We start from the raw sequence: 21529 nt of genomic DNA on the forward strand, positions 1-21529 counted from the left end.
CTTGCGGCACACGCAGTGTGGCCAGGTGGTTAGTACCCATTCCTGCCGCTGGGAGGCGGGTATCGGGAACCATTCCCATTTTCTATTCAGATTTTCTAGTGCCACTGTCTCCTGAGGGGAGGTGGGTGGGCACTATGATTATATATATCTGCCAGGTAAGTATGAACAAATTTTATTTTATCAATAAAATATCATTTTGTTCATGAGACTTACCTGTCAGATATATATATAGCTGAATCCCACCACTGGAGGTGGGAAGAGACAGAATAGGATTTAGGAAACAAATAAATGTAGGCGATTGACGCCTTGGTTCCTTACCTGTTAGCATAGCTGACTTCGTGGTTACTGTCAACCAAGCCTGCTTCTGCTTTACTAGAGTCTCCAGCAAGGTAGTGACCTATAAAGCTGGTGAGTTCTAGATGATCTGTCCACGGGGGCGTGACCACAATGGGACTAGATCATAAGACCATACTGAGAGGGCAAAAGGAGCAACGACCAACCACCTGACCGAGCCTATCTAAGTCAATAAACCTAACATAGGCTAACGACTGGGACGTCCACCTCCGTGTGCCAACCCAACAACCAAAAACACAAAAACAAGATTAAAAATACTTCCTAACCTCTAAAGGATAGGATGAGTATTGCTCTCTGCCCCCAACATTGCGTCTGCGGAAACGTATGGTCATAGCAAAGAGCAGTCTTCGTAAGTCGTCTTCACGTCCCGCAAGTAATGTGAAGCGAACACTGAATTGCTTCGCCAGAAGGTGGCACCCAGAAGATCGTTAAGGGACATGTTCTTCTGGAAAGCCACCGAAGTCGCAATGGCTCTCACTTCATGAGCCTTGACTTTTAGAAGTCTCATGTCGCTGTCTTGGCAGGTAGAATGAGCCTCTTTGATTGTACTTCTTTGAAAGAATGCCAGAGCATTCTTGGACATCGGCAAGTCAGGTCTTCTAACAGAACACCACAGATTGCCCAATGGGCCTCGACTTCCTTTCGTCCTGTCTAGGTAGAATTTGAGAGCCCTGACAGGGCACAGGACTCTCTCTGACTCTTGCCCAAGAATTTCTGTCATACCCTTGATCTCAAAACTCTTGGGCCAAGGGTTTGAAGGATTTTCGTTCTTAAGATTGAGGAACATAGGGCTTAGGAGCATACGGCATTGAGCCCTCTAAAGCCTATGTGTTTGCTGATGGCTTGAACTTCACTAACTCTCTTCGCCGTCGCCAGAGCAGTTAGGAAAATAGCCTTTCTTGTCACATTCTTGAGAGACGCTGAAGAAAGAGGCTCGAATGTATCTGACATTAAAAATTTCAGAACGACATCCAGGTTCCAGGAAGGCGTCCTGGGCTGAGGTACCTTAACAGTCTCGAAGGATCTCAAGAGATCGTGAAGATCCTTGTTGTCGGCTAAGTCTAGACCTCTATGTATGAAGACTGCTGACAGCATACTTCTATAGCCTTTAATAGTCGAGACTGCCAGCTTTTCCTTCTCCCAAAGATGAAGCAAGAAGTCTGCTATCTGCGGCACAGAGGTCGTGGTTGAGGAAATCCCCTTGCTTCTGTACCATTTCCTGAAATTGGCCCACTTAGTTTGGTATACCACATTGGAGGAGGGTCTCCTGGCGCTGGCGATAGCCCTTGCCACTGCTCTCGAAAAAACCCTCGCTCTTGCCAACTTCGCGATAGTCTGAATGCAGTTAGACTCAGAGCGGGGAGGTTTTTGAGGTACCTTTCGAAATGGGGCTGCCTGAGCAGATCTACTCTCAGGGGAAGCGTCCTTGGGAAGTCCACCAGGAAGGCCATGACCTCTGTGAACCATTCTGCCGCTGGCCAAAAGGGGGCGATCAACGTCATTCTCGTCCCTTCCGACGCTGTGAACTTCCTGATTACCTCCCCCAGAATCTTGAAGGGAGGAAAGGCGTAGAGATCCATTCCCTTCCAGTCCCAGAGGAGGGCATCTACTGCTACTGCTCCTGGATCTAGTAAGGGAGAGCAGTAGAGAGGAAGTCTCTTTGTCCTGGAAGTCGCGAAGAGATCCACCAAGGGACGTCCCCATAGCCTCCACAGCTCCTGACACACCTCCTCGTGAAGGGTCCACTCGGTCGGCAGAAGTTGACGCTGCCGACTGAGAAGGTCCACGCGGATATTCTCCACTCCTGCCATGAACCTCGTAAGGATCGTGATCCCCCGAGCATGGGCCCAAAGCAGGATTTCCTTTGCTAGTACGAACAGGGACCGGGAGCGAGTTCCTCCCTGTTTCTTGAGGTAAGCCAGGGCTGTGGTGTTGTCCGAGTTCACTTGTACCACTCGGCCTGACACTTGGCTCTCGAAGAATTTCAGGGCCAGCAGGATCGCCCCTAACTCCTTGAGATTGATGTGCCAGGACACCTGTTCCCCTCTCCAGGTGCCTGACACTTCCTCCCCTCCTAGTGTTGCTCCCCATCCCTCCCTGGACGCGTCGGAAAACAACACTAGGTCGGGGCTCTGAAGGCGTAGAGAAACCCCTTCTGCCAACCTCGAGGGGTCGAGCCACCACCGCAGGTGATTCTTGACAACGGGAGAGATCTTCAGGGTCTCCTCTAGATCCTCCTTGTCTATCCAGTTTTCCGCCAGGAAAAACTGGAGCGGTCTGAGATGTAGTCTTCCCAGGGAAACAAACTTCTCCAGTGAGGAAATGGTCCCCAGCAAACTCATCCATTCCCTCACTGAGCATGTTTCCTTCCCTAGGAAGTATGAGACTTTTCCTAAGCATTGCTGCTGACGTTCCTGGGATGGAAAAGCTTGAAAAGCCACTGAATCCATCTGAATCCCCAGATACACGATGGACTGCGTCGGGATCAGATGGGACTTTTCTTCGTTCACTATAAGTCCAAGGGACTTCGTCAACTCCAAAGTCGATTTCAGGTCCTCCAGACACTTTGACTGTGAAGAGGCTCGGATGAGCCAATCGTCCAGGTAAAGCGAGATACGAATACCTGCCAAGTGAAGCCATCTCGCCACATTCCTCAAGATGATCGTGAAGACCATGGGGGCTGTGCTTAGCCCGAAGCAAAGAGCTCTGAATTGGAACACTCGTCCCCCTAGTACAAACCTCAGGTACTTCCTCGACTGGGGATGTGAAAGTAGGCGTCTTGTAGGTCCAGAGAGACCATCCAATCTCCTGGTCTTAATGCTCCTAGAACAGACTGGGACGTCTCCATCTTGAACTTTTCCTTCACCACGAAGCGGTTCAGTCTGCTGACATCTAGGACTGGTCTCCATCCTCCAGACTGCTTTGGAACTAGGAACAGTCGGTTGTAGAATTCTGGGGAGTTCAGCTCCAGGACTTGCTCCACAGCTCTTTTTTCGAGCATTTGCTCCAAAAGCTCGAAAAGGATCTGTTGCTTCTCTTGATGGTAGGAGGGCGACAGATCCTTGGGCGACGTGCACAGAGGTGGCGTGTCGAGAAAGGGGATCTTGTATCCTCTCTCGATAACTTCTAGGGACCAGGTGTCTGCCCCTCTTTCTCTCCAGGTTCCCGCAAACGAAAGAAGCCTGGCTCCTACAGGTGTCTGGAGGCGCTGCAAATCACTTCCTGCCCCTGGATTTAGGTGGGGCTCCGCCTCTGGAAAAACCTCTTCCTCGGGGAGACGATCTCGAGGAAGAAGCTCCTCCATGAAAGGGCTTCTTCTTCTTGGAGGTCTGACCCGACGATGATGTCGAAGGGACTGCCGGGCGTCTTGACGAGTGGGCCAAGAGGTCTTGAGTGGCCTTCTCCTTCAAGCTAGCGGCAAGATCCTTGATTAAAGACTGGGGGAAGAGATGGCTCGACAACGGGGCGAAAAGTAATTCTGCCCTCTGTGACGGAGAAACTGACTTTGCAGCGAAGTTACAGTACAAGGCCCTCTTCTTCAAGAGGCCCGTACAAAAGTGGGAAGCCAGTTCCTCTGAGCCATCCCTGACGGCCTTGTCCATGCAGTTCAATACGCTGGACAGCTCCCCCAGGCTGATCGAGTCGGGACTTCTAAGCTTGACATCCAAAGCTCCCAAACACCAGTCCAGGAAATTGAAGACCTCCATGGTTCGGAAAAGTCCTTTCAAATGGTGATCTGTCTCCGACATAGTCCACAAGACCTTGGCTGCAGACAGGAGGGACCTTCTAGGTGCGTCGACTAAGCTGGCGAAATCTCCCTGGGACGACGAAGGAACTCTAGAGCTGACGTCCTCTCCGGTCTCGTACCACATACCTGCCTTGCCGCTAAGCTTGGACGGAGGCAGGGCAAAAGAAGTCTTGCCTTGGGTCTTCCTTTCCTCCATCCAGGTGTTAACTTTCTTGAAGGCCTTCTTCGTAGACAGAGATGAAGTCATCTTAACAAACCCCGCCACTCTCCTCGTCTTGGACGAAGCTAACTGCGAAGGAGGAGAGAGAGGGGCCGAGGGTTTGAACTTGTCACCAAACAAGTCCTTGAGAAGACCGGCTAACACCTGGTAGTCGGTAGACGAGGAAGCAGGAGGTTGCTCAAGGTCTGCAGGCTCCGACTCGCCAGAGACTTCTCCCTCTTCAATGGGAGAAACCAGAGAGTCTCCCAAGACCTTGGGAGAACGAAGGCCTTGCGGTCCAACACGCAAAAGGGATCTTCTCTTCTGCGCAGTCTTTGATTGCTCTGAAGCGTCAAGATGAGCAACCAAAGAGGCATCCTGACGAGCGTCCTGACGAGCGTCCATCCGGGCGTCCAGCCGAGCATCCAGCCGAGCGTCCTGCACGGTAGCGAGAGGAGCGTCCTGACGAGCAGCTACAGAGGCGTCCAGGATAGCTGCTTGCGGAGTGTCATGCTGCAGACGAACGTAACCCTCTTGCGGCTTTCGACTTGCCCTCTCCCTGAGTCCTGGGAGTCCAACAGAGGTCCAGGCCTAGAAGCGTTATGGGGCCGATCTGACGCCCCCTCCACAACACTAGGGGGATCACTACACTTCACTGCACTTTGAAGCGATGTCACTTTTGATTCCAGAGCACGGATGGTGTTCATAATCTCCGTCAGGGCCATACCCTCCGCAGACACAACCTCAGGGCCCGAAGGCAAAACCACAGGGATAGGTGATACTATGTCTACAATTGGGTTATCAGGAGAGGAATTAGTATCCTGACTCTTACAAGCACTCCTGGAGGAAGACCTCCTGATCCTATCACGCTCCAACTTGCGTACATAAGAATCATAAACCTTCCAGCTTGCATCCAACAAAGTCTCACACTCCTTGCAGCGATCATTAATCAAGCAAACATGCCCCCTACACCTCATGCAAACAGAGTGAGGATCTACCGAAGCCTTCGGTAGCCTCACCTTACACTCATTCACACAACATACTCTAAAGTTAGCAGAACTAGAGCCAGACATCATCCAAAGAGTAATCAAAAGCAAATCCAAAAACAGTCCACAAAAGCGTATGCCAATCCACAGTCCAAAGTCAAAAACCAAAAGTCAAAGAGAATACTTAAGTGGAAAATAACGAGTTTACAAAATCCAAAGACGGAGGTACTGAAAACAGATGTTGACAGTACCGGCGACAGAGAAAATCTGAATAGAAAATGGGAATGGTTCCCGATACCCGCCTCCCTGCGGCGGGAATGGGTACTAACCACCTGGCCACACTGAGGGTGCCGCGAGTTTTTGAAATTCTGTCGGATTCGGAGAATTCAGCTATATTTATATCTGACAGGTAAGTCTCATGAACAAAAAGGGATTTTGACGAAGGAAAAATCTATTTCTGGGTGAAGGCCTGTGTCGCTCAGTGAAATGTCCCTATACAGCACACATTTCTAGGTATAAATATTACTAGATATACCAGAGAAAAAGCCAATAGGATGCCAGAGTTACTACCTCTGGTCGATACATCCTTATAGGATGTCGGTATGTCATCTAGGAGCGAGTGGGGGCCACTACCACAGACACTTAACCCAATAGACTCTTCCTCTCCAAAACCCCTCTGCCTAAGAGGTACCGATACAACGGTCCCACCACCGCTACTACTAATTCTACCCACAATGCACCATCCCGAAATAGCACCCAAGCTTTTTTGGCTAGTTCAGGGTGGGAAATATAGAGAGGGAAGGGTTCACTGAGCGACACAGGCCTTCACCCAGAAATAGATTTTTCCTTCGTCAAAATCCCTTTTCTGGGCTTGCCCTGTGTCGCTGAGTGAAATAGTAGCAGAGAATGACCAAAGAAGCTTGTAAATTTAAAAGAATTAATTGTATTAAGGAGAAAATAAAAATTTTATTTTAAATATGCTTTTTACTAATCCAAAATAGCAAATGTAAATATAAATATGTACAAAGGGCTATAACTGTCTTAATTAATGCAAAACAATGAAGTTACAATATTAAGATTAATAAGTAAACTAGTAACCATCACCTAGAATACCGAGATTTGGTGAAAACTTAACAACAAAGGTGATAAAACAAAGCCAGGAATGGATTGTGAAGCAACCCAAACTCCGACAACAAGACAGGAAGGACGGGAGTACAAGCGAGGCAGGTAGGTGAGAGGTACCAATTGGTAGGGCAAATAAAAAACAATACAATTACATATTACAAATCACAAATTATAAATAATAAAATAATGTAATATTAGGCTGATTCTGGGGAAACAATGTTCCCTGCAGCGACAGCAGAAAACTTCAGAGCCTCCAAGGATTTAAGGTAGTGACGTTTAAAGACTCTAGGGGATTTCCAGCCCGTATATTTCTTAATTTCCTCAAAATTCATATGTTGGAAATAATTAACTGAGGTGGCTACAGCCCGGATATCATGGAATTGGGGGATTGAATCCGGATTGGCTTGTTTAATAAAATAAAGTATTTGTTGTCTAATGCCATTCAAGGAGATGGTTCCACCATTTTCTCTAACAAAAATTGGACCTGAAGACCTCTGAGAGGTCCTTTCCAGGTAGACTTTAAATGTAACCACTGGACATAAAGAGGGATCTTCTGGAAGAGGTATTATCTTCCAGGGAGACCACCTAATTAGAGGGTCTTCATTCTTGGCTAAAAACATTTGGTCTGGAGAGAGTAGCACCTCTCCTGATGGGAGGAAATCTACATGATTCGACTCTCTAGAAAGGGCTGATAGTTCAGAGATTCTAGCTCCTGAAGCCAGGCTAATCAAAAACAAAGTTTTTCTAAGAAGAGTCGAATAAGGGCAAGATTCATTATTTGTGTCTGAGGCTAATTTTAAAACTTCATTTAAAAACCAAGAAATCGTTTTAGGATGGGAAGTTGGTCTAAGACGGGCACAAGCTTTAGAAATAGATGAAAAATATGAATCCATCAGATCAATATTAAATCCCCATAGAAATACTTTCTTTAAGGCAGATTTAGTTGTAGTAATGGTACTAGCTGCCAGACCTTTGTCAAAAAGGGCTTTAAAAAATGAGATTGCAAGATTTGTAGTCATAGTATAAATGTCTGACTCTTTCAGAAAGTTAGCAAGTTTTTTAACTGCAGAATCATACTGACGAAGAGTAGACTCTCTCTTATCTGATTCCAAAAACATTGTGTTTTGAGGATCAACATTAGCATTTTTCTGAGCCGTAAACTTCATGAAATCCATAAAGTTAGGGCATTCAGCATTCCTGAGGAAGCTGACACAGTCTGAGTTTGTACTACTTGGGTTAACATTGGATGAGGAATTTGCAAGGCTCTGAGTTTCAGCTCTAACAGAAGGGGAAACCAATTGCTCTTCGGCCAGTTGGGGGCTACTAAGGCTATTTGACCTTTGAATGACCTGAGTTTGTGTAAAACTTTCCACAGAAGATTTACTGGAGGAAACAGATAGACTTTCTGCCATCTGTTCCAGTCTATTGACATTGCGTCTGTAGCGTAAGCCCGAGGGTCCAGGTTCGGAGCTATATAACATGGGAGTTTGTGATTTGATTCTGTGGCAAACAGGTCCACCTGAAGCCCTGGAATCTGTTGGCAAATCCAATTGAAGGATTTCTTGTCCAGAGACCATTCCGATTCCAGGGGAGTCATTCTTGACAGAGAATCTGCAATCACGTTCCTCACTTCTGACAGATGTGTGGCTGACAAGTGCCAATGGTTTTTCATTGCTAATGAAAAGATTGCTATCATTACATGATTTATGTGACTTGTCTTGGAACCTCCCCTGTTCAGACAATGAATTATCACTGCACTGTCCAGGACTAATCTGACATGTATGTTCCTGGCCGGACGTAAAGCGTTTCAGAGTCAAGAAAACTGCCATTGCTTCCAGAATGTTTATGTGGAAGTGACGAAAGTGGCTCGACCAGAGTCCTTGAACCTTTTGTATTGTGAGTAACCTCCCCAACCGGTCAGAGATGCGTCCGTGTGGACGATCAGGGCTGGAGGGGGAAATTGTGGGAATCGATTTGGAAAGACTTTTGGCCGTTGTCCAGGGGCGAAGTCTTTTCTTTAAGATTGAGGTATGAGGAGACTTTGTCTCTGAATCTGCAATTGGCTCGACTCCGCCACACTCGATTTATGTCCTTCAGTTTTGCTTTGAGGAGAAGGTCTGTTACGGACGCAAACTGAAGGGAACCCAGGATTCTTTCTTGAGTGCGACGAGAGGCTCGTTTGCACTTGAGAAACTGTCTTGTTGCTTTGGCTATCTCTTTGCATTTTGCTGGGGGAATTGAAAGTTTGTGGGTGCTTAAGTCCCACTGAATGCCCAGCACTGAAATTTGTCCGCCGGGGTTAGACGAGATTTCTTTGTGTTTATATGAAAACCCAGATACTCTAGGAACTGAATGACTAACTTGGTCGACTTCCGACATTCGGAGTCGCTGGAAGCCCAGATTAGCCAATCGTCCAGATAAGCCATGACCTTGATGCCTTGAGATCTCAGTTCCTGCACCACGGCTTCTCCCAGTTTGGTGAAGATCCTGGGCGCTATGTTTAGTCCGAAAGGCATCACTCTGAACGAGTAAGCCTGTCTTCCCAGTCTGAATACCAGATAAGGGGAGAAGTTTCTTGCTATTGGAACATGATAATAGGCATCTGTAAGATCTATACAGGTGGTGACGGCCCCACGGGGAAGTAAGGTCCGTACTTGAGAGACGGTCAACATACGGAACCTGTCGCATTGAATGTAAGAGTTTAGAGTTGATAGGTCTAAAATCACTCTTCTCTTGTCTGAGTCTTTCTTTGGCACACTGAATAAGCGTCCTTGAAATTTTAGATGTCTGACTTTCTTTATTGCCTTCTTTAAAAGAAGGTCTTCTGCATAATCTAACAGATACGGTGTTGGAGTCTGATAGAACCTGATAAGTGGAGGAGGTCCCCCTACCCAACTCCACCCTAGGCCCTTTGAAATAATACTGTGGGCCCATGGACTGAATGTCCAATGGTCCTTGAAGAGGCGCAATCTCCCACCTACCTGGGGATGCTCATTTAGTGGAGGGCTTACTGTCTCTGGCTCCTCTTGAGCCTCTACCTCGAGATTGGAGCCTGGGACCGTGTCTAGATCTGAAGCTTCCCCTACCTCTATTGCCCCTGAACTGGCGGTAGCTCTGAAAAGTCTGAGACTCATAGGTAGGGTTAAAGGCTGGAGAGACATAGGTTGTTGAACCAGCGGGATGGTGAGCCGGTTGGTTCAATAAAACATATTGTGGATGTCCTTTGGAGGTGGAAGGCTGGGCAATTTGGCCAACTGGGACTGCCTGAACAATTGTCTGGGTCTGGGGTGCCTTGTAAGGATGGAACCTCCTAGACCTCTTTCTGCCTTTGGGTTGGGGCCCCGAAAATTCTGACGACTTCCTCTTAAAGGGGAGTCCCCAACGGATCCGGAGATTTTGGTTTGCCCTTGAGGCCTCACTGATCACCGAGTTGACCATGTCCTCGGGAAATAGGTTGGTCCCCCAGACAGAGGATTTTATGAGTTTGTTCGGCTCGTGACGGATGGTAGCGTCAGCCAGAACAAATTTTCGGCAGTTCCTCCTTGCCACTATGAAGTCAAACAAATCACTCTGGAAAGAGGCCAGAAGTGATTTGGTCAGGATCCTGAACAGAGGTTCATCCCTATAAACAGCAGACGTCAACTCCGCCGAGGTGACGGAATTGATAGACCTGCTGAGACGGCACCTAGCCTCATACTCAGCTTTAATCAAGGACTCCGGAAGCCTGGGTAATTGCTCACTGAAAAGATTCGAAGCGCACTCCGAATCTAGCTTACCCACTGTAAAGGTTTCCGGAGCTCCAGTCCAGCATTCCAAGTCTGCTGGGAAGAGAAGAGAGGTAGGCTCCGTCTCACGAAGCTGTGGCATAGGCTTCTCCTCTGTTCTGGCCTGAAGGGTTAACTCCACCACTTTAGAGGTGCAGGGAGTTGGGACATCCTCATTAACGGTGAACATTGTAAATCGACCTTTATGAGGGGTCAATCTAGTGTTCAAACACTCCCAGTCAGATAGGATCCTAACCCATGCCGACTGCGCTTGGTCCCTAGGAAAGATCACTGTTTCTTTGGGAACCTTATCTTCCCTTACCAGGGCTTCCTCGGAAAGCCGAGCATACCCCGGAAAGGGAAAAACAAGATCTGCCGGGAAGAACTTGTAATCTTCCACAGGGTGGGTGCCACAACCTTCGATGGTTAATTTACCATTAGCGAAGGGGGCATTGAAAGCGAGACGCCAAGGGTTACAATCCTCATAAGCTGGCAGCTTAGAGGCATCTGGGATGGCATAGGACTGTTGCTGAACCGGGCCTGAACTAACCAATCCGGCCAGCGATTCTTCTTGTGCCTTCAATCTCTCCGCCAAGGATTGAACATACTTCCCTGACGACTCAAAGGTCGAGACAAGATCGTGAGACATTGCCTCGAACTGAGAAGCGACCTGTTCAGAAAGCATCCTCCTCATTGACTCCGCGAAAGCTTCAGGGTCGAAGTCAGGTTTTTTAGACCTGCTCGACTTTGTTCTCGACCCCTTAGAAGGGGGAGTAGCTTTCTGGGCAGAAGTCGAAGGTTTGGGAGTCAATGATACCTTGGCGGAGCTAGTTACAGATGGGGTTTTCGGGGGTTTAGACAACTTAGGTAGAGTCTTCGTCTTCATAGAGGACTTCACCTTGGGGATCACCGACCCCGAACGGGTCCCCAAGGTGGAGCTCTTAGAGAATCCTTGAAAGGATGAAGACGAAGACGCAGGTGAACTGAAGGACAATGGATTAACTGGTCTACCTGCCTCACTTACATCCTTACCTTCCTCCAGGTCGATGGCCATTGGTTCGACGTCTAGGTTGATGTTGGCCACTTCCTCGGCCACTTCACCGCACAGCTCCTGATCTTCTGGTGAGACCTGGGTCTCAAGCCTAATCTTGTTGATCAGGGGTTCTGCTACTTTGGGGGCTACGGCTGCAGAGGCCCTTGCATTAGGGTATAAGATATTGCAGATATCCTCTGCCGGCACATAAGGACGCCCCTGACCAACGTTGCGACCAAAGCCGCCAACCCAGATCTTCAGAGTCGCCAGAGACGAAGCTTGACGGGACCGAGGGACCTGTTAATCGAATACCATGTCAATAAAAGGATAGATAAAGATATTACTTATGTCAAATATAAACAAAACTGTTTGAAATAACCGTGTTAAATACAATTGAAGGTTAACGTACCGAATCATCAACCACATCTGAATAGAGTGTGTAGCATACGTCGCAGCCGTCTGGGTGCCAGACGAGGTGGTCGTCGACCTCGACTGCACAACCAGCATGCGACCTGCATGCTACGTGGCCACAGGGTTGCTGCAAGTAGGCGTTACAGCCTGGTTCCTGGCAATGCACCACCTATAATAAAAAATTTGATACATGAGTATCTAATATAGGCGGCGGAACAGCTAAACTAGTAAAACTTAAAGTAAAAATATACTTCTCCTCGCCGGAGTTGAGAACTGTGGATACGGCGGAACTCTCCAATGGAAATCTAAAACAGGTGGGCCAAACCTGAGTCAGATCACGCCGGAAAGCAAATCCGGTGACGCCGGAGCGTCACGAAAATTAACCATACACACACAGAATTCAACAACCGGGGAGGACTAGTCGCCGGAGCGAAGGTTCGGGATGAATCACCGAACACCGATCACAGAAACTACAGAAATAATAACATTAATATAAACAATATTCATTCCGGCTCCTCTACAATTCCGCCGTAAACAAAGCAACGACGCTCAAGCAAAAGTCTTATTAAGAACTAAAGCGAGCTAACGATAGCTGCCGGAACGAGTCCGGATGACGGAACGGTAGGAAAGCAGGAGCAGAAAACAAAATTATAATTACTACTAAGAAAATTCATCACCGCTCCTCTCCAATTCCGCCGTAAACAAAAGGCAACGACGCTCAAGCTAAAGTTTCTACTAGAAGCTAAAGCGAGCTAACGATAGCCGCCGGAACAAGTCCGGATGACGGAACGGGGAAGAAGCGGGAGTGAAGCATGGCGACAACAACAGGTCAGGTGCCTAGGCACCTTCCACGAAGTGTCATCTCAACCGAAGGGGCAAATGAGCTAAGCTCTAAAATGCCCCCAAGGGAGAGCCAAGACAATAGAGACTGATATAAAAAGGGGGGGGTAAGAAATAAGGCGAAAAAAATAACATTGTTTCTATCGCCTAGCCTAACCTCCTGAAGACATCTTCTGGATATGTAGGCTAGGGCTCGCCAAAATAACGAACGAGAAAGAACGCTAGCGCCAAACCCCACCTTCCGAGATGAAAAATCAACTGGTCAGGGAGGAAGGGCCTGCACTCAAACTCGAACGAAGGCCACCCAAGAAAACCGTACCTACTTAGGCCTATAAGCCAAAGAAGGAAGGAAGACTGGGGCCAACTTAGCCTACCTTCCAAGAATCGGCAAAGCCAAACTGGTCAGGTAGGCTAACAAACACCACCCAAAACAGACTCAAGAACTGATACACAATTAAATGAAATGGTATAACAACACATTTTAACAAATGTACCTACGTAATGCATAAAGGAAAGCTAGGCTAGGCCCAACTTTCAACTTCTAAAATATAATAATAATAGCCGATCGCGTGAGATCAAGCAAAAATTGAAACTATCATTAACAGAACGTAGTAATTTAATATTCAATCGTCTTGGACGAAAGAAGGCATTCAAATAATAAGGCTGTGGGTAGCCGCCACGAACGAACACGAAATGGCGGCCCCCAGCCGATCAGGCGAAAATAATAAACGGGACTTATATAACCCGATCGAGTCCCAAAACATTCAAAATTGAATACTCAACTTGGAAGAAGATGCGCCTTGATCAACTGAAGCCATCAGGAAGAGTGAAATAATCCGTAAAGGAAATTAAAGATGCAAATCTAGCACCACAAAAAACCAACGTGTTGTTTATAGAGCGTGCTATAAGCGGATGGTGCATTGTGGGTAGAATTAGTAGTAGCGGTGGTGGGACCGTTGTATCGGCACCTCTTAGGCAGAGGGGTTTTGGAGAGGAAGAGTCTATTGGGTTAAGTGTCTGTGGTAGTGGCCCCACTGCTCCTAGATGACATACCGACATCCTATAAGGATGTATCGAACCAGAGGTAGTAACTCTGGCATCCTATTGGCTTTTTTCTCTGGTATATCTAGCAATATTTATACCTAGAAATGTGTGCTGTATAGGGACATTTCACTCAGCGACACAGGGCAAGACCAGAAATACATTTTATTGATATTTTGCTGTTTACATTAATATTATTATTTGAAAATCAGTAAATAATTTTTTCATTGTAAATAATATATTTAGTCAAAAACACAGTAAAATGAAAATGATGAGTAAATATATTAGATATACTCTATGAAAAAATCTGTGAATAGGTGAATTTTCTGCGAATTACTTGGAGTTATGTTCTACAGTAAATTACGCAAATAGGTGAATCCATGAATCCTGACTCGCAAATACTTGGGGGTCGGCCATATTTGAATCTTATGCAAAAGATGGATTCGAGTCTAAGGTACAGAAGCGCATGCAGAAATACAGTACAATCAAGCAAACATAGTTTTGGTGTACATAGGGGAGGCAGTATGAAAACACATACAAGCCACAAAAAACAAAAACAAAAACAAAAAAGCACAGGATTTCATCACAGAGTGATCAGCACCAGCAACTGGGGCAACTTCCTCAGGAATGACCAGAACAAAACTGAACTATTTGCATATTAGGCAGACAATCATTTCATTCCCAGCAGATGATATAGAAAAAAAACATCGTCACCAAATGGGTTGCTGTGCTTTTATAGCAAGGCTGAGCAGGACACTGTTGACCTACTAGCCTGCAATCATAAGGAAGCAAATACTACTAGAGTCTTTTTGCATGTACTGCAAAGCATGAAGACAACTCAAGTGCAACTGTAAGCAGTTCAAACACTGACAATGTTGTCATAGCAGTATATAGCATGGAAAACAATGGTTTAGAGAAACTATGGATTAAATCTGGAAGAGCCAAAGACATAAGGTGGTTACCTATTCATGAAATTGCAGCAGCTATGGGACCTAAAGCCTCAGTCCTTCCTGTTTTTCATGTATTTAGTGGTGTGACACTGTTTCTCCTTTCATGTAAAAAGAAAGAAGCCTCCCTGGCATACATGGACTATTTCAGCGTGTCACACCCACTTTCACCAAACTAAGTTTATCACCAGCAGCTGTAGAAGAGGAGTTGCAAATCACTGAAGAGTTTGTGGTGCTAATGTACAACAGAAGCAGTTCGAATAAAGATGTAAATGAGGCTAGACTTAATCTCTTTGCAAGGAAGCAAAGGGCTTATTATTACATTTTCCCTACAATGGCTGCTCTTAGGGAGTACTGCAAGCAAGCTGCCTTTCAAGCAGGGCACATCTGGAACCAGTTTTTAGTGCCTGGCTTCCTTACTGAACAGATTTTCCAGCAGTAGCCGAATCTTGCAAATAATTGAATAAGTGTGGATGTAAGAAGGAATGCTAAAGCAGATGCAAGTGCTACAACTCTGGACTTAGCTGCACAGCTCTCTGCAGCTGCTATTGCTAAAAATGGTGGCCATAGTGGGTTCAGTTGATCTCTTAATGACAGTAAGAATACCAAAATTGGAATTCACAATCATTATATGGACAGTATGCAATTTTTGCAGGCTTATGGAATTGAAGTACTTAAAATATAGAGCAAATTTGCCACCATTTTGGAAAAGTGTCAGCCATATAATGAGGTGGCCGGGGGTTGCTTTTGTTTATGGGGACAGTAAGAATTCTCGTGCCAAATCTGTTGGTTTTATCACCATTTGCACTATTTTCACCCCCCAACTCTACTAACACAAGTAAATATGCTATAACCAAGATGATTAATGCATTGCTCAATAATGCAATCCTGAAAAAAATTAAATAAAAATACACAGATAATCCAAAAATGAAATTTTTATCATAAAATAGTTTTATATATACTTACTAAGCAATTGCATAGTTACAAGCTTCCTACCATGGCAGTCCAAGTATTCAAATTTCACGTTGGCGCTACCATCGCTAGTGTAGGTAACAGAGACCCGCCCACTATCGGGACCAAAAGGTACAACTCAGCAGGAAACATCGACTCGTTTGAGCTCAGATGTCCATCTGTGGGGGGAAGGGAGGCTCCGATTATGTAATTGCTTGGTAAGTATATATAAAACTTTATTTTATCATAAAAATGTCATTTTTATAAGTGCCTTACTAAGCAGTTACATAGCTAACTCCAATCCATATTCCAATCCACAACATTAATAAAGATAATGACTTTGAACTAGAAAGGTTGCTAGCATTGGGTCAATGCTTGTTGTACCCTACCTGGTAAGTGAGCTGCTGCAGGTGATTACTGCCTCTGGTCGGCACTCATCTTAACCTGTAGAGGGCGTGGCAGTATGGCCAAGAGTTCAGTGGGTGCTTTGCAGCCATGGAGGTTCACCAATGACTGACAAAGGCAAAATAGTGCCCTTGCCCTGGGCATAGACCAGAATAAAAATCAACACTGTCACCTACCACCATTAAAAAAAAAACCACCACCCCACCCTCTGGAAACTGGCAGGTACTCTAGGTACTCAGTACCCCAAAGCTTCCCTTAGACTCAACAACCTTAAAACAAGGCGAGGAAATAGTAGAGGGACAGAGAGGCCCCTATGCTTCCTCCCCCAACATCATGCCAGAGAAGGATAAAGGCCCTAATGTATTACAATTCTCAAACACCATTTCGATATCCTTAAGGTAGTGCGACACAAAAACTGACTTGGACCTCCAGAATGTTGACTGCAGAATAGACGACTAGGACATATTATGCCAAAAAGCAAGGGAAGTGGTGACAGTTCGAACCTCATGAGCTTTAACATTCAGGATCAGAAGACGTCCTCTTTAACCTGAGAGTGAGCTTCCAAAATCAGACTTCTTAGGTAAAAAGAAAGAACGTTCTTTGAAAGTGGATGTGCAGGTTTCCTCACAGAGCACCAAAGATTGTTCAAGGGTCCCCTGACCTTTTCAGTCCTGAGGTATTACTGCAAGGTCCTCACAGAACAAAGAAGTCTCTCCTCTTCCTCTGGCCAGAGAATGTCCACAAAGCTCTCAATGATGAACGGGCAGGGCCAAGGATGGGAAACATCATCAATTTTTGCAAGGAAACCCATAGAGAGAGAGAGAGAGAGAGCAGATTGCATTTCCTTGCACAAATCTGACCCTCTTATATATCGCCTGGAGCTCGGTAACTCGTTTTGCAGTAGCCAAAGCTACTGGGAAGCGAGTCTTCTTGGTGAGCAACTTAAGAGAAGTTGAACATAAGAGATTCAAATGAGGAGCTCGAGAGCCACTTCAATACAACGTCCAAGTTCCAGGAGACTGCACACGGTCTTCCTAACTTGGAAGTTTCAAAGGATCTGATGAGATTGCTAAAATCCTGATTCACAAGCAGGTTAAGGCCTCTATGCTTGAACACTGAGCTAAGCATCGATCTGTAACCCTTAATCGTAGAGGGCGACAACCTCCTTGAGGTCCTCAAGAAGAGTAAGAAATCCCCTATCTAGCTCACAGAGGTCTCAGAAGAGATGTTATTTTGTCTGCACCATCTTCTGAAAACAGTCCAGTTGGACTGGTAGAGCCTGTTAGAAGCTCATTGACATCTAGCAATAGCTTCTGCAGCCCTTCACGAAAAACCTTTCGCTCTGATGAGGCTCCTAACAGTCTGAATCCTGTCAGGGCCAGAGCAGACAATCCTTGATGGAACCTGAGGAAATGGGGCTGTCTAAGCAGCGACTGTTTTTGTGGAAGGAGCCACGGAAAATCCACAAGCAGTCGCAGCAGGTCCAGAAACCATTCCTTTCTCGGCCAGAACGGTGCGATGAGTGTCATCAAGACACTTTGATGCTACGTGAACTTGTTCAGTACCTCTCTGATCAACCTGAAGGGAGGGATGGCATATACGTCGAGACCTGTCCAATCCAAGAGTACGGCGTCTCTTGCCCATGCGGGAGGGTCCGGGACTGGGGAGCAAGAGAGGAAGACATTTGTTCCTCGATGTTGCGAAAAGATCTATGGAAGGCTTGCCCTAAAGCTTCCAGAGATCTAGGCAGACTTTGGAGTCTTGGGTCCACTCCATCGGCAGTACCTGGCAACCGCGGCTCAACTCATCTGCCTGGACATTCATTTTTCCTTGAACGAAACGAGGGAGAAGCTTGACTTGGTTCTGCTCTGCCTAGAGTAGGAGGTCTTTCCCTGCCTCGCAAAGAGTGAAGGAGTGGGTGTCTCCTTGCTTGCAGACATACGAGAGTGCCATGGTGTTGTTCATGTACTGTAGATTGCTACGATCTTGCCCAAAGACTAGCGGAGAGAAAGCTTGAAGCCCAGGTGAAAAGCTTTTAATTCCTTGATACTGATGTGTAGCGACTTCTGATCCAATGTCCAGGTCCCAGAAACCTTCTGACTCCATAGCAGGGCTCCCCAACCTACGTCTGAAGTGTTGGAATAGAATTAAAGGTTGGGGTTCAGAGGACGGAGAGAAATTCCTTCCTGAAGTTTTTCCTCTGACAACCACCAATGAAGGTCTCCTTGATCTCCGGAGTTACCAGAAGACAACTGAGTCCGACTGAGTCTTCCTGCACCAATTTACCTTCAGGAAAAATTGCAGAGGCCTCATGTGAAGCCTGCCCAACTTTGTGAACTGTTCCACTGAGGCCAAGGTGACCAGGAGGCTAATCCATTGAAGAGCTGAGCAGGTCGAGAGATTGAGAAAATCTCGTACAGTTCAGAGACAGGGCTCGAGTCTTTTGGGAGAGAGAAAAAACCGAAAAGCTCGAGAGCCCAGAGTCATTCTCAAATAGAGAATTCTCTGAGTCAGAGTCATCTGAGATTTCCGAGAATTGATCAGAATGCCTACTCCTGTTAACGCTAGGCAAAGAGTGCTTTTCAAGCCCTTCACGAATTGTTCCTCCGACGGAGAGTGGAAAAGCCAGTCATCCAAATAGAGGGATACACTGATCCCAAGGAGGTGAAGCCACTTGCCGAAAGGGGTGACGATTCGAGTGAAAGCTTGTGGGGCTGAGGCAAGCCCGAAGCACAGTGCCCGAAACCAGAGAACTTTGACCCAAAAACGAACTTTCTCAAGTCCAATTGGATGGAGACGTGAAAATAAGCATTCTGCATGTCCAGGGTGACCATCCAGTCGCCCTGATGGAGAGAGGACATGACAAAATGGTTTGTTTCCATGTGAAACTTTGTCTTTACCACAAATAAATTCAAAGCGCTGACATCCAGTGCAGATCTCCAGCCCCCTGATGACCTGGGGACTACTAAAGCCTGTCGTGGAACCCCTCCGATGACTCATCCACTACTTCCGCCACTGCTCTCTTGTGAAGAAGGGACTCGACTTCTTGAGCAAGGGCCAAAAACTTTTCGAACCCTGCTGAGTAAGCCATCAAGGTGATTGGTGACTTGGATAAGGGCAGTTTTTCTTTGAAAGGAATGGAGTAGCCCTTCTTCAATACCTGCACTACCCAGGGTTCTGCTCCTCTGTGACTCCATTCCTCTCAAAATTTGTGAAACCTGGCACCTACCGGGCTGCGAAGGACACCGTTCTCACTTAGCGGTCGGTTTGACAGATGACTTCTTGAAGGACTTCGAGGGGGGGATGAAGATTGAAGCATGGTCGAGACTGGGGTCTGGCTTGTCCACCTTGAAAGGGCTGGGGTTGCAACAAAGAGAAAGACTCAGGCACTACCGCAGGAGCTACCTTTGGGTGCTTCATGGATTGAGCCAGCAAATCATGAGTTGATTTCTTCTGTAGAGAAGACAAAACCTCTTTAACTGTGTCTTGAAGGAAGAGGCAGGTCTTATCGAAAGGAGAAAACATGAGGGCCAACTTCTGAGTTGTGGAAACTCCTTTCACAGCGAAAGAGCACCACAGCTCTTGCTTCTTCAGAGAGCCCATCGCATACAACGAGGCTAATTCTGCTGAACCATCCCTAACCACCTTGTTTGCACAAGACAAGACGTTCAACCAGTCAGAAGCAAAGTCCTCTGCCAAGACTGGACAGTCCTCAATCTTCCTTGCTAACAATCCCACTGCCCAGTCAAGGAAGCTAAAGATCTCCAGAACCTTGAGAATGTTCCTCACGAGATGATCCAATTCTGGAGAGGAGAATATAGCCTTAGCAGAGGAAAAAGCAGCATGTCGTGAAGCATCAACCAAGCCAGAGAAGTCCCCCTGGGAGGAGGCAGGAACTCCCAAGGAAGGAGCCTCTCCAGTGATGTAAAAACAATACCTCCTCTTAAGGAGCTTAGAAGAGGGGAGGGAAAATGTCTCTTTGCCATGATCTCTCTAGGAAGCCAACCACTCGTCAACCTCTTTTAGAGCTCTTTTCCAGGAAGAGGAGAGGACTAACTTGGGGAGACAAGAATCACTTGCTTGCTTCCTCAAGAGAAAAGTGGATGCAGGCGAACCTGGAGGCGCAAGCTCAAAAAAGTCTAGAAAATTGACTAAAATGAACCCAAGAAGGCTCAAATAGGCAAAAGAAGGTGCAGAGTCATGCTCGGCTTCTTTCTCAGCACACAAGATAGGAGACAGAGTGGCTTCCTCACTTTTGGAGACAGTCTTCTTCTTTAAGAATCCCATAAGATCCTCTAGTTGGCGATAAATTGGGGCTAAGGAAGAATCTTCTCAAGACGATGAAAGTGGACGAGGAGACATTGGCGCCAAGTGCTTTGGAGGTGGTGCCGAGCAGTCGACAGTTGGTGCCAGGCAAGCAGAAGCCTGAGGTGCCACAGCTGGCACCAAGTGCTCTGGTGAGAGTAAGTTCTCAGAAACAAGAGAGCGCTTAGACTAAGGCAGGGGCGCTTACAAGGAGGTTCTGAGCGCTTAGGTGACAAAACAGTCGATCTACAGGCCTGAGAGACTCCAGACTATCCCAAGTCAACTGACGATGACGTACTGAAGGAGCAGAACAGCAAAACTGAAGGTGGGTTGGGGATTCAAACTGACCTCCTTAAGCCTCTTGTCAGGAGGAGGAGACATGTCCGTCACGGCAGAATGCCTCTTCAAAGGCCGAGAGCGGAAGCGCAGTGCCATCATCACCTTCCCTCAGGCGAAGAACAGTCTGAATCTGATGAAAGACTATGAGCACTGAAAGAGAGGCCTTTCCAGTGGCACTCTGTTGCAGCCTGGGACTGTGCAACAGGCTCAAAGGAGGGGGAGACTGCCCGTGGGCAAACCCTACCAGCCTCCCTTCAACCTCCAGTATGTCTTCTCCCCGGTGCGGGGGAGCAGGACAGTGACCTTCATCTAGGAGCACTGGTAGGACAGACAGCCACCTCCTCAGAAAGCACAACACTATCACTCTGCTCTGCACTTGCACTTGGAACACTCGAGGCTTTATCAACAAATGCTTTAAGACATACCTAATTCCATGACCATGTTGGCCAAAAACTCAAATTTCTTATCGAACCTAGATTCAAGACTGGCAATGGTGTTGAGATCAGAAGTATGGGAACTTGGTAAAGGAGTACGTGGTAAGACAATAGGAGGGCTAAGGATGGGAGACACAGAAGGGATAAGAGGAGACGAAATAGTGGTATCCTCAATGGCTGAAGGCAAAGAAATAGCCACTAAACTAGCTCTATTTTCAGCTCTAAGAGCCACCGTCCTCCTTCTACTTCTATCAAGCTTTTCTGAATGAGATTTAAAAACCTCCCACTATTTATCATCCCATTCCTGACACTCTGAGCAAATAACATCTTTACTACACTCCTGCCCCCTACACTTGATACATTTTGTATGAGAATCATATGTAACTTTAAATAATCTAGTTTTACAACCTTCGGTGCAGTACCGAACACTAGAAGAACTAAAGTTTGACATACTAAATTATTAGAAATCGTGTTAACCAAAGCTAATGGAATATAACTATCAACAGAATAACTATCAAAACAAAGCCACACAGAATCTGAATAATTCACCAAAACTGGAACAAAAATCCCAAAGATGATGAAAATGGACTGCACAAAACCACCGATGTTGGTCAGGACCAGGTAGAAAACAAATTGATGTTTCCCAC

At 46.5% G+C, this 21529-nt stretch overlaps 2 protein-coding genes across 7 annotated transcripts in view; both read right to left on the minus strand.

The window, feature by feature from the left end:
- LOC136833119 (TGF-beta-activated kinase 1 and MAP3K7-binding protein 1-like) overlaps positions 1 to 21529 on the minus strand; it is a 532423-nt gene that overhangs the window by 300584 nt on the left and 210310 nt on the right. The gene's annotated exons all lie outside the window — the stretch shown is intronic.
- LOC136833497 (uncharacterized) lies at positions 6252 to 20889 on the minus strand. Its single transcript, XM_067095725.1, has 4 exons — positions 20874 to 20889; positions 19210 to 19607; positions 11619 to 11789; positions 6252 to 11506 (listed from the first exon to the last, which is right to left on the minus strand). The coding sequence occupies exons 1-4, from the start codon at positions 20887 to 20889 to the stop codon at positions 9404 to 9406; spliced, it is 2688 nt and encodes an 895-aa protein (XP_066951826.1). The 3' UTR covers positions 6252 to 9403.

The sequence above is a fragment of the Macrobrachium rosenbergii genome, chromosome 51 (assembly GCF_040412425.1).
Source record: "Macrobrachium rosenbergii isolate ZJJX-2024 chromosome 51, ASM4041242v1, whole genome shotgun sequence".
NCBI classification, from domain to species: Eukaryota; Metazoa; Arthropoda; class Malacostraca; order Decapoda; family Palaemonidae; genus Macrobrachium; species Macrobrachium rosenbergii.

Excerpts from the sequence above, each read along its gene's own strand:
- LOC136833497 (XM_067095725.1), bottom strand. Across the intron at positions 11,790-19,209 it reads AATCCATGAAGCACCCAAAG|GTGGTGCATTGCCAGGAACC; the intron begins GTAGCTCCTGCG and ends TTTTTATTATAG. Across the intron at positions 11,507-11,618 it reads CAGATGTGGTTGATGATTCG|GTCCCTCGGTCCCGTCAAGC; the intron begins GTACGTTAACCT and ends TTCGATTAACAG.